Raw genomic sequence first — 12,846 nt, 5'->3', positions numbered from 1 at the left:
ATATTGAAGGTGAGAGGTTAAACAATGACAGGGCTGTTCATGTGACGCTGTGCTGCTACACTGAGTTTCTGAAAGCGGGGAAAGTATTTCCAACAACTTGTTTTTATTTAAATCATCCCTCTGGGGAGTTGACCCAAATTAAGTTCCAAATAAATACAAGCTCAGAATTTTTTTTTTGTAAAACTAAATGCTAGGTCACTGAGCTGTACAGAAACCCAAAGAGTGCATTTGTGGAAAAAAAAAACCTTCCAAAAATGAAATCTTTTTAAACAGATTCAATGAATCGATCAAATTGATTTATTGCCAATCCCACATAGCCTGGACATAGCCAATCACAGTCATTCAAGATTTTTTTCCAATCACATTTCTTCCTCACTTTCCTTCCAGTTTTTAATAAAGCATTGAACAGTCCTCAACCCAATTTTTAGTAGTTTCTGCAACYTCTTATGACGTTTTCTCTGTTTGATGCCAATACTTTGACCCTCCTTAAACAGACTGACATCCTTTCCATGACCACAGTATGTGTATTTCCACATGTTTGCTTAAGAAATGAGAAGCTACTTATTGCGTCAGCTGGGTGTTAAGTAACTTGTTGCCATCTGGAAGACAGTTGCCAGATGCAGTAACTATCCAACACATATGCTCACACTCATTTATCTATTTATTTATAAAATCTGACAGCGATTGWAGCACACACCACTGGGGAAAATATGACAACTTTTTCCATAAAGCTGCCATTGATTTCTMAAAGTCACATAGACATTTATCTTTCCTAATCTTAAAGTTATTTCATACAACTGCTGTGAACTGAGCCTCAGTTAAAGATATCTTGTTTACCAAGTCACCAAAAAAAAAAAATGCAACTCATGAATCTTTTTTCATCTAAAGGAGTTTGTGCTGAAAATCCTAACACCAGTACAATCATAACCCAAGGCTGAAAAGTAAAGAAATTTGAAATTGTTAGTTAAAGCAAGCTTTGAATCTCATCTCAAAACAAACTGCTTTTAAATGTTTCCTACTACAAACTGTCACGTCAGCTGGTTTTTGAGCAGCACCAGCGGTTTTCCTTGGAGGCATAAATAAAGTTTATTTAACTGAAGCAGGTGTTGTTTTCACACCGCCACGTTACAGATGCCTCATAGAGGCTGTGGCATAATGTCACCTACTTAATCAGCCTGAACCTTCGCTTTCCAAAGCCYGCATGACAAAATGTGTCCTTGTGTATTTTAGGTAGAGGTAAGTGGGCAGAGCTTTGCAGGAGGGTGTGTGGGCAGCCGTGGGCCATCATTGGTCCAAACAGGCGTGACAGAGTTTCCATCAGCGAGAGGTCAGATGCTGCCTTGGGTAAACACAATGTACCCTCAAACAGCATGGCTCTAAACACACGCCAGGAAACAAGAGGCAGCTGCACTGATAAAACAGCCCTGATGATGTTGGTGGCAGTTGACACGTCATGCATACGTACATACATCAGCCTGATGCTGGTGAGATATAAACAGATCCCAGTCGCAACACGCTCAGCTGACCCAAACAATGCCGACGCTGTCAGCTGACATAATATCCCCGATCATTTTTTCCAGGTGCAAATTCCTGCGTTAGATATTAAGTACGACTCGGAGTCATAAGACAAAAGCAGAAACCTACTTATATGTTTTTATCCTTAAAAAGAAATTAAAAATTAACCAAATGTCAACAGAAATAGATTTATTTATGAAGGACACGCTGTATAAATGTGAAACTGTTAAAAGACCTACCACTACCTAGACCTACCTAATGTACTCGATGCATTACTTTTAGACTTAATAAGAGAGGAAATGTTCCATGCAAAATCAAAAAGGAACTTTATAGATTTAACAATGGAAAAATCTACAATCAGAGTCCAGAAGCTCCTCTGTCCTCAATTCGATTCAAGCTGGATAAGAAACATGGTCTTGTTTTTGTTTAGATGTTTTTTGTACATTTGAATCGTGTGTTACTTTTGGAGAAATTTAAACCAACTTCATGGCAAGATGTAATATTTACTAAGCCAGGTATTTCTATTTCCAGCTTTAAGAGGCTTACGTTTGTTCTAGATATTAGGAGTTTCCTGATTAAACTGTAATTTGAAAGATATATTGATAAAACCATTGATGGCAATGTCTGTTATTGATATTGCAGAGTAACATTATCACATTCCCATCTCTGTGCTTCCAGGAAGGCTAAAATTMWATTTCCTCAAATACAGCATTTGGTAAAGAATCACCAAAAAAGCAGTGTGTGGTTTGTACCTTGAAAATGTTTACTTCGTTATCTGCATTTTACTTCTATTGTCTTGTTTATTTGTGTTGTTGTTGTTTCTCACCGTGATGGAGGTGAAGGTCAAGCAGATTCCTCCGAAGCCGTTCAGTGAGAGAGCCAAGAAGATGAGCGCYGACAGATCTGCAGAGGTGACAAACATCTGACTGTTAGGTTTTGTCCAAATAAAACTACAAAAAAAGTGCAGGAATAACTGCATGTGAAGATAAAATGCAAGAGTTTCCAGGGGCTGATATGAYGTGATTTTAAAAAATTGTACTTTTAATCCCACAGCCGAGACTCATGGGAACGTATATTATATTTTATTGGATATGACTGAATGAATGTTACAGGTTTATGTATCCTTGTGAGGTCAGAGTGACGTTCTGCGGAGGACCAACTTATTCGTACTCACCGTGAGTGTTGTAAGCAGAACCAGCCATGATGATGCAGGACAGAGCAAATAAGGAACTGCAAGGAAACACGAAGGGCGCRTGTAAACAATAAAATAATCAAACACATAGTAGAGCATTGTGAAAACGCCGTAAGATGAGTCACTGCTAGAGTCAACAAATAACTATGTGTGAAGGATCATCTGGTGAAAGCAGGAGGAAGGATTTTCTCACAAGTTTGACTGCAAGGCGTGTCTGAAGAAGTTTCATTCTTAAAGAAAAAACGCACTAAATAAAAACTTCCCAAACTAAAAAAACTAGGAGGAGTCTGTTCATGTGGTTGACGAGTTTTTCAGTCTTCATAGTAAAAACACTCATAATCTTTGGGACAGGTTTTGTGTTTTGCTTTATTTTGTATTTGTCACACTTTGCTTTCATTATTGAGTTTATTTCTTAGTTTTAAAGGGCCAGTATTATGTATTTTCCAGGCACATAAGGCAATTTGTTAGCACAATGAAGCAACTATGCTGCCTTTAGTTGATAAAAAAAATGCTGCGTATAGCAAACAAAACTTAAAAGAAGTTTGACTCTGAAATTCAATGCATAGAAATTGGGCCTCTGTCTCCATCAGCCATTTTCTTGTATTTCCTCAGGTTGACCCCAGTGACCTCTGCATTATCCCCTCACAGCTGGCCTTTATTCTGCCCAATGGATCCATCTGTATTCACYAGAGATCACAGTTGAGTCTCAGTTTTTTTGCTTCTCTCCTGGATTTCGCTGCTGCTCTTGCTGTGGTTATTTTGTGGTTTCCTCTTGCTCTCCAGGTTTTCTCTGCTTTTCATTAAATCTCCTCTCCTTCTCTCCTGGTGTCATTTGGGTCATCAACTAACCTGTCCTGACATTTTCACAAATCCTAAACCCAAATATTTTTATAGGTTAATTAACTGTTCAAGTTTCAACTGGATCTTTCTGACATAGCAGCCTCACTTTCAGCCTCTGGTTTTTTTTTTAAAAAACTTCATTTTTACATGTGATGCTAATGAAACACAATTTGGCACTCTGACTTGCATTAATGTTCTTTCTGAATAATTTAATTTTGATTTCCATTTTTATTTGTTTCCTTGTGTTGAAATTCTTTCGTTATTCATTTTATATCGTTCTCTACCAGGTAAAGAGATTTTTTTTATGTAGTGTAAATTTACCAATTTTTATACMAAAGGCAAAGAAATCTACTTGCAGCTGATTTCAGGCTATTCACAAAAATGAACTTTAATTTTGCTCTTAATAACTGGCAAATAATCCCATTTGCATGTGTGGGATTAAAAAAAAGAAACTTGAATTTACATTTTAGATAAGGAGTTCAAATAAAATAAAAAATATAAATAATGGTTGTATGGTGGCATTCTGGTTAAAATGGGAATTTACATTTTCTTGTGTTTRACACTCAAAATGAAGGGACAGCGGAGGGTTAACCCTCACTCAGAGCTACTCAGTAGAAAACTCCACAGGAAGTAAAATGTCCGTCGTAAATGTCCGAGTGCCAGACTCCAGTGATCTTTGCTCATGTCCAGACCGTTGCTGAGGTTCAGGCAGAAACTCAATGTTAAYATCATGCAGGGGTTATAGTGTTATGAATGATTATTGCACAATTTCTCCTCCTTGCATGCAAACAAATACAAAACTGCTCCACCTTGTCTCACTTYACAAATACAATGAAACGCATCCCTCTTTAGGAATGCTGTCCCTCCACACTGCATTAGTACAGGGATAATGGAGGTAAAGAAGAAACGTGCTGCTTCTCAAGAATCCTAAGTATGCATGTTGGGAAATGAGGGCAAGCGCTGATTCCTGTTAAATGTCTTGAGTCAGAAAAAGTGACGATGATTACTGCAAAAATCTGTGCTCAGCTTGTGTCAGTAAAAGAACTGACCCAGCTCACTGGGCAGAAGCAGCTCTTAGCTAATTTGACTCTTCTCTGACAAGCTACTGGACCAGGGCTGGGTTGGTTGTGGTGTTTTCACTCCAGCTTCACAGACAGATGTTCACAGTGCATTTTATGACCCCACCTGCCGACCAGCCGAATTGGACGTGGGCCRAACTTGTCCATCAGGATGCCTAACGGCAGRGTCGTGGCGCTGAGCAGGAAGGAGCCGATGGTRAATCCAAGATTGAGCATCTCCTCCTGCTCCACACAGAACAGCCAGTCATGTGCACCTTYGGTGGTGTTTTYAGAAGACACGACCATGGAGTTGTTTTCTGAGGGATAAAGTGTAGAAGGCTGATCAGAGAGCTGCGACAGAGCAACATCTCTGAACAGAAAATAACCAAAGGKTTCAAGACAACCATGAAAAACCAAAAGAAGGCTTGGTGCTCCTCCACACACACTAACATCTAAAATACGTATTTATTCTTTCAGCGAGATACAGAACGTTTGAGAGAACTGAATGGTTCTTTAGCTACAAAATGCTTTTCTCTTCTTACTTGAGCACAGGTGAGAGTAGAAGCCCTCCTTCTTCAGCATGATGAGAAGAGAGCCCCATCCCAACAACACGGCCGAACACAGAAGGTTTTCGATCACCGCCGTCACCGCCATCCACCAGCGCCTCCTGTAGGCCTGAACGAGAGAGGGCGCCATGGCTGATGCCCTGAAACCCAGAAGAGAGAAGATTGTGGGGGGAAAAAAGCAAACAGTAAATAAAATTAATCAAATGTTTAACAAAGCCTTTAGAAAGGAAATATGTGTAACTTCAAACTTCATTCATTACAGATTTTCTTCAAACTGTGTTGCAGGTTTGAGATCTGCATAAGTCTCTAAGATGAAATCAATCACCTGTCAAACTATTTTAAACTCAAAAACAAATACAATTGCCACCAGTTGCTCTTGTTTCCATAAATCTGACACAGAAAACAAGTTGTTTGTTGTCCTATCATTTGACCAGGGAGATCACTGAAAGGCTACATTAATCACATTCATATGATTTCCTGTTCAAGACTGGGAAATTTTATGTTTCTGCATTTTTTATCTATTAATTTGCCTTTTGCTTGAGCCCAAATTGTGTTACTGTTTTGTAAACCCTTACTTTSCCATGCATTATACACAGTAATCCCCTCATTATTCTCTCAGTGAAACACCARCTACATTCATTCATATGGACAAGAGGCAACAAACACTAAACTTTTATTGTGCAAATCAGAGCCGCATCTTAAAAGCCTCAGGTTTTAGCTGAATGGGCCTTTTTTACGGACAGTTTAGTCCTGGTTTTATCTCTCTTGGATGAAACTGGTTCACAAAATGGGTGGCTTTTATGTAACTGCAGATCCGTGTTCGAACAGAAGGGCCTGTGCTGCCAAACCAAACAAAGAAAAGCCAGTCGTGACCACCTCTAAAGAACAGACACACGAACACACCCTCTGGACAGGTTGAGGGTCACTTTGACCCCTGACAGTGGAGCTARAAGAAATCTGACAGCACTCATCTGGAAAATGCCTAAATAAAAAAACAATGATCCAAAAATAACCAACTATGTGAAGCTGCAAAAAGGGGGAAAGAAGGCGGGCGGTGGGAGGAGAGTGACAGTCAGGCCCTCTGACAGGAAACACTTCTTAATGAGGGTTCGTTTCTTACATGTGTCGTACTGGACAAACTGGGACGCTCTAAAGGGACAGATTTGTTTCTGCGTGTGCCTGCGAGGCATGTGTGTAATGCGATTACTCACAGCCCAGCGAGCGGCCAGTCTGCTGAAAGGAGCATTTAAAACGGAGGATTTCCTTGTAACTGACACCCCGTGATGAAAATCTCTGCAGTGGTCAGTCACACACGCACACGCACACACACACACACACACACACACACACACACACACACACACACACACACACACGCACACACACACCCACACACACACACCCAACTCCCCATAACACCAACACGGAGGTGACAGAGTGAAACCATTCTCATTCACTCACTCGTGTAAGTCCATAAATGAGACTGATAATGAAGTCAGAAAGTAAGACTGAATGAGTGGAAAGTGAAGGTCTGGGCATGAAGCTACAGCTGAATTAAACTGGTTTATGCAGAATGAAGTCATGAATATATTAAAGAACTTGGAGCTTTTCCTCTTTTTGCATTTCTCTTCTCAAAGACCTAAAATGCCTTTATATAGAAATAAATGAGTTTTTAGTTGTTTCTAAGCATCATCACCTTCGATGTGAACCCTGCTCGCCATATCGAAGGTTCAAACCAGCATTTGTCTTCATTACAGCTCCATTATTCAGGTTTATGTCTGTATCAGTTTTGGGTAAGAGTTCATGTTTATGCCACAGTTTCCATTGTTCCTATAGGAACAGATCTGAGCAGCCAGTTCTGATTTTGACCAATTTGGCTCATTTCTTCAAAGGATTTTATCTCATAAAAAGTAAAAATGTGCTGCAGATTGTTGGATACAGGAGATCGGAGTTTTGAATCTAGTTTTGTTCATTTTGAGGCATTTAAAAAGAGAAGAAATGATTTTCAGTGGTTGCCTTGGTGATTAGAGATCAGAGCAGGTGAAGGGAAAAAATGGCAAATTGATTGATGCATCTGTAATTTTTAGAGCATTAAATAGATGTGCATCCTAACTCTAGGCACCTTGGTCAAATTCACAACAGGATGCTGGAATCAAATGCCTAATTTTCTACCTTTCTGTAATATAGATGGGTAGATATTGATCTATTTCACTTCTATTTTACCTGAACAAACTGAGCTACAAAGAGATCAAAACTGCCAAAGTATGAAATGGCAAAGTAATGACATGCTTTCCCAGGAAGTGCTTCAGCTGACTTGTTTAGTTTGAGTTACGCCATTATACTATAATTATAAATGTCCTACATTGATCTCTGGCAGACCTGAAATGTTTAACAGTGATTTGCTTTATGACAACTAAGATGGAAAAAACAACTGCAGATGTGAAGATGGTCCTACTCGTATGTTATTAGTGACATCAGAGGGTAAATTGTCCTTGAAAACATCATGTGATGTGTAAACAGCACAGCAGCCGTCATACAACTGCAGCAAAGACGTTTGTGAAAACGTTCAATCTTTGACAAGCTGCCAGGCCAGCACTGGTGGAAAAAAAACAAAACAAGTTCCTGAACTGAAATTAGACCATCGTAAGAGAAGAAATGACAGTATTTAAGTGGCAGCAAATTCAACTGCAGCCTCCATAATCACAAACTGAGCTCCATGTTTTCTAATTTAACTAGAAACATGGCAGTCAGAACAAGGGGCAGTGACAATAAACACAATAATTATGCTTTTTATATATCTTCAGAACCATCATAGTGTAGCTCACACATTTTTTTTTTCAATTTTGTTACTTGAAACAAGATTTACATCTTATTTTATATTCTTGTACAATATGAGGAACTGTATGTAGAACTGAGGAAAGAGTCAGTGAAGCCAAAGGTTTCTGTCTTAGTTGACAATGGTAGTTGTCTTGAGATTGTAAGGTCACGAGGTAAACATTACACGTCAACACACACTGGAAACCAGCTCTCTGAAGGCAATAGCCAGCAGCCATGATTTTAAGGTATCAGAATAACCATGTGTGTGTGTGTGTGTGTGTGTATCAAGTATCTGAGCTCAGGTTAAAGGAAGACGTTTGCCGAGACAATCTGCTCTTCTGAAATGTTTCCATCCTGTTTGTTGCTCTCTGATACTACTGCAGCTGCAGAGGTTTTCAAAAGTCTTCACTCTCCTAGAGGCTTTTAAGATTATATCATGTTCAGTCTGAAAACATGCAATAAACCAACACAAAGTAGAACATCACTAAATATCATCCTGACTACCAGGAAAAAAAACATTGTCCAATCGCCATTTTTTTAAAATCCTACAGTCTTTGTAAGGTAATAAAAGGTTTTATGCACTTACTTTGTCTCTTCACATAAACTGTGGAGACACATTTTATGTGTCATTTTATGTCTCTTCACATAAAATGTGAAGAGACAAAGTATACCATTATACAACCTGATAAATGCCATTTTTATGAATTAGAAAAAGGTACGTACAAAAGTCCCACCCCTTCACATGTGGCATTGAAAAGCCCTAAATGTTCCCTCCAGATACCAAAAGGTATTAATTCAGTAGAATGCAGGGGGTGGGAGATATTCAAGTTTAGAAATGTCCTCTACAGAGGACAAAAATGAACTACTGGTAGTCAGGAGGATATAGAGCAATCCTGAAAGGCTGCAAAAGACTTGAGACTGGGGGAGAGATTTGTCTTAACGCAGGATAATATACATGCAGCCAGAAGTACAACTGCATGGCTTACAACAAAGAATTACCACATGTTAAAATGGTCCAGTCAAAGTCCAGATCTCAATCCAACTGAGGAACTGTGGCACAATTTGAAAGGCAACATTCATGTGATTTTGTTTATTCAATCTGACTGAGATTGAGTTATTTCACAAAGAAGAATGTGAAATAACTTTGCTGTACAAAGAAAAGATAAAAATATTGAAGTTTGTAGTTCAAAGGCTGTTAATACCTTTGCATTCCATTGTATTTTAAGAACACCAGCTGTGGGAACATGAGAGCCTTTGTGTGATAAGGTAGAGTGGTCAACACAACAAATACTTGCCAACACGTAAAACAAGAAATAAATGTGTCGTTAGTGTTGGTAGGCAGCCGTGACTCCTGACACAACACTGCAAAGTGTGCTGGCTGAGTTTATATGGAGAGCAGGAAGCCAGAGTAAGGAATCCCATATCAGGGAAACGTTTCCTGAAATACCTGAGCTCCAGCCAATGATGCAATTTTGCTTCTGCTGAAGTCATACAGCGCTGTAATAAAGAGACGTATTGGGTTATGAAGTTGGATTACATGCATAAATAAATGACCGTATTTAATTTTGCCATGTCTGTTTAATAAATTTTGTGTCCAGATTTTCTTTTTAAGTGTTTCTTCCCCGGCTCACATCGAGCACTGTCCCTTTTTTCCATGCTGGGGAATATTGCTGTCCCCGACCCGCCGTGTTTGTCATTCTCCGCAGGACATAAAGAACCGCAGGACAAACTCTTTATTCTTATACGTTTCCAAGAAAATAAACCACACGTTCTGGGACAACCCTCTAACGCTGCCCTGCCGGGAGGGGAGGGCAGCTGCTTCTCCGCGGGTGTGACCTCAGCCTGGGTCCGGTTACTGACTGCGAGGGGCCGCCCGTGCAGAAGCGACAATGCTGCGTTCACTGACTTAGCGGTAAAACAGTAATTATGAGTTTAAAACAAGCAATCAACCCCCGCTCCCCTCCCTCTCGCCCCCACAAAGAAAGACTCGCCTGTATAAGAGCATTAACCAACACTGGATCAAGAAAAGCTATTATCTTTAAGTTAAATACTGATATTTAAAATTTCAAGAATGTTTCTAGTTTTCTGCTTTCATCATTTTGAACTAAAACCAGCTGCAGTGATGATAGTCAGTATTTACAAATACAACTTTCACTACAGGCATAAAAGCTACTAATGTGCAATAAACACATAAACACATAAACACAGTTTTGTACAACCAAAACACATTCCAGTAAATGTTTTACTGTTTAAAATGATGCAAGTCAGAGAAATGTTACCGGAACTGTTTTAACTGGCTTCAACACCCCCCCCTTTTCATGCAAACGTCTCACTTAGAATTTAATTTTAAAGTATTTTAATAAAAAAAAAACAAAAAAAAAAAAAACGTGCTTTCACATCCTATTACCATTTGATGTGGTCAAGATAATATCTCACAGCTTTATTGGAAAAAAGGACAAAAGTTAAAAACATATAAAAAATATATATTTCTATCTAAATAAAAAACACAAAAGCTCACTTTTGTCTACACACCTTCCCAGTCACATGTTGACGACCAATGCTGGGGGTGGTGTTATTTCAAAGTAATCTAAATAATTGATCAGTCTTTGTTGACAATCCCAGGTGATTGGATAAGGGGACAGTTCTTCTGTTTTTTTTGTTCCTAGAACCAAACCATTTTGTACACATGGATACTTAAAACCATTATACAACCAGTTTATCTTTTTTTTAAGATAAATAATAAAAAACGATATTAAAAATGCTCTAATCTCCCATATTATTACACATAACTATATTTTGATCTCTGAAAACCTTGTGGTACATCCCATTTCTGTTTGCTGAAGTTCAATTTCTCAAATGGACCAGGTGATAAACTGTGAGCCCCAATCAAACCAAAATAAGTCTAATCCACCACCTACTGGTAAATATTGATAAAACACATAAAACCAAATTCCCTTACATTTAAAAATAATTTAAACGGTATGAAACGTCCCACAGCATATGGCTTAATATGGGTTCTAAACGAACCACAATCACAAGGCTACAAAGTTGACCACAATGACAGCATCCTTTTATATTTTTTCTTTGGTATTTCACAAATAGATGCCAACATGTTGAACAAAATTAATACATATATTACCAAAACAGTACATTTGTAAAATATTTAATTTCTCAATTTAAAGTGAACACGGATCTACTTTGGTAAATTCTGACTCTGGGGGGAGCCAGTGAAGGCAACGTGTATCTTTATCCTGATGAGACAATTAAACTAATGCTAAAATGATGATAGGCTTTAAAATGCGACGAAGTAAGACCTAAGAAGTTGTATTTCGTGCTTTTTCGTCACTATAGTAAGGTTGCGATTACGCACATAGGAAGTTCCACCCAGGTATGCGATGGAAACAATGCTTTACTACTACAAGGAAGAAATAAGAACACGCCGTTCAAGCATGGGAGGAACTTTACTACCATTTCCGACATATCTGTGGATTCCCGGTTATTAGATATAGTTTTCACTTCTTAACTTCCTCGTGTGTCTGCGCCGCGTATTTTACGCATTTTGCTAATTTTCGCGGGTTTATGAAGAAGCGCCTTGATGAAAGCGAAGTTAAAAAGTKATGTCCGTCTCTTTAGTTTATTGCCACGTGTCTGTAGCCGGTCCTTTCAGCTACGGCTCAGTCTGCATCTACATGATCACCATCAGTATCACGTCTACAACATACAAAAACATGACGAATCTTAGGGAAAAACCAAGTATTTACTTACTTAAGTTGTGTGTTTTCTTTGTGAGAGAAACAGAGTCTTCAGATGATGTCTTAAGTTTCATTCAGGGTATCAAGCTGGTAAAACTTATCAACTCCAACAGTTACTTATGTTACAATGTTAAGATCCTGAAGCCATGAGTTAGTTGTACTTTTTCTTGAGTTAGTTGGTATTTTTTCTTGTTTCTTCTTTGTTGAGGATTAAGTTTCTCTCAAACACATTTCTCTGTTCTCTCTGGCTTCATTCAAACCACCCTGTTCTCCTATTTGACTTCTAATCTCCTCCCTCTTCCAGTTTACATGGGTGGAGAGAAGTTACCACCCTTCTGCTCTTTTTTTTTTCACCACCCCCTTCATTTTACAAATGCTCTTCTCTCCAAATACTAAAAACACATGTAGTCCCACATGGTCAATGTTAGGACACACAATGTGATGACTTTGTGTGCCCTAACATAAGTCATCATATGACATGTCATATTCAGTTATCTATTTGCATATTTGTTTTGCAGCCAGCAAAGAATAAATACAAAGTATAAATATAATTGACCGAATATAAAATAACCAAAACCAGGACACAAACATAAGCTACTGCAGTCTCTGTTTCGTCCTGTCAGGTTGAATTATTGATTATGGTGACAATAGCGGGAACAAACAAATGGTTCTGTTTGCATTGTATCACCCTGCATCTGTGTGGCAATGGCAGCAACCTTTAGCTGAACTAAAAAGCAAACCCAAAAGCAAACCTTTTTGGGTTTGGGTAAACGATGTGAACGCAGCCTGAAGTGACCCAATTCCGATTTTTTTGCCGGGTCCATTCACACTGCCAGGAAATGTGACCTGTATGCGTTCTGCAGTGTGAACAGGCAAATGACCTGAAAGTGTCCCGCATGCGCACTAGAAGGCGCAATAGCGTCAGCGTTCTCAGTGTTCTGCCAACGCCATAAAAAGAATTGTTCGGTGTTTGCGGAAGTAAACATGGATGCTAACGGTGGAGCTTAGCTTACATATTTGAAGTTGTCCAACCAGAGCAGCATATTAACAACTTAATCCTCATTATAATCCGTCATGATTGTTGTTTTTCTTCCCGCTTGTGCGTA

General features: G+C 38.9%; 1 protein-coding gene across 1 annotated transcript in view; it reads right to left on the bottom strand.

Moving 5' to 3' along the window:
- The window catches only part of slc43a1a (solute carrier family 43 member 1a), a 24,377-nt gene extending 12,327 nt beyond the window's left edge, over window positions 1-12,050 (bottom strand). The window contains exons 1-5 of the mRNA XM_008420316.2: window positions 11,754-12,050; window positions 5,148-5,311; window positions 4,733-4,922; window positions 2,690-2,745; window positions 2,342-2,418 (exon numbers count right to left, since the gene is read on the bottom strand). Coding sequence (XP_008418538.1) covers window positions 2,342-2,418; window positions 2,690-2,745; window positions 4,733-4,922; window positions 5,148-5,301 — 477 coding nt within the window. The 5' untranslated portion in view covers window positions 5,302-5,311; window positions 11,754-12,050. The remainder of the gene's footprint in view (window positions 1-2,341; window positions 2,419-2,689; window positions 2,746-4,732; window positions 4,923-5,147; window positions 5,312-11,753) is intronic.
- Window positions 12,051-12,846: the final 796 nt, after the last annotated feature.

This window comes from Poecilia reticulata, linkage group LG10 (assembly GCF_000633615.1).
Source record: "Poecilia reticulata strain Guanapo linkage group LG10, Guppy_female_1.0+MT, whole genome shotgun sequence".
NCBI classification, from domain to species: Eukaryota; Metazoa; Chordata; class Actinopteri; order Cyprinodontiformes; family Poeciliidae; genus Poecilia; species Poecilia reticulata.
Note: the sequence above shows the minus strand (reverse complement) of the source record. Positions and strands in the feature narration are given on the sequence as shown.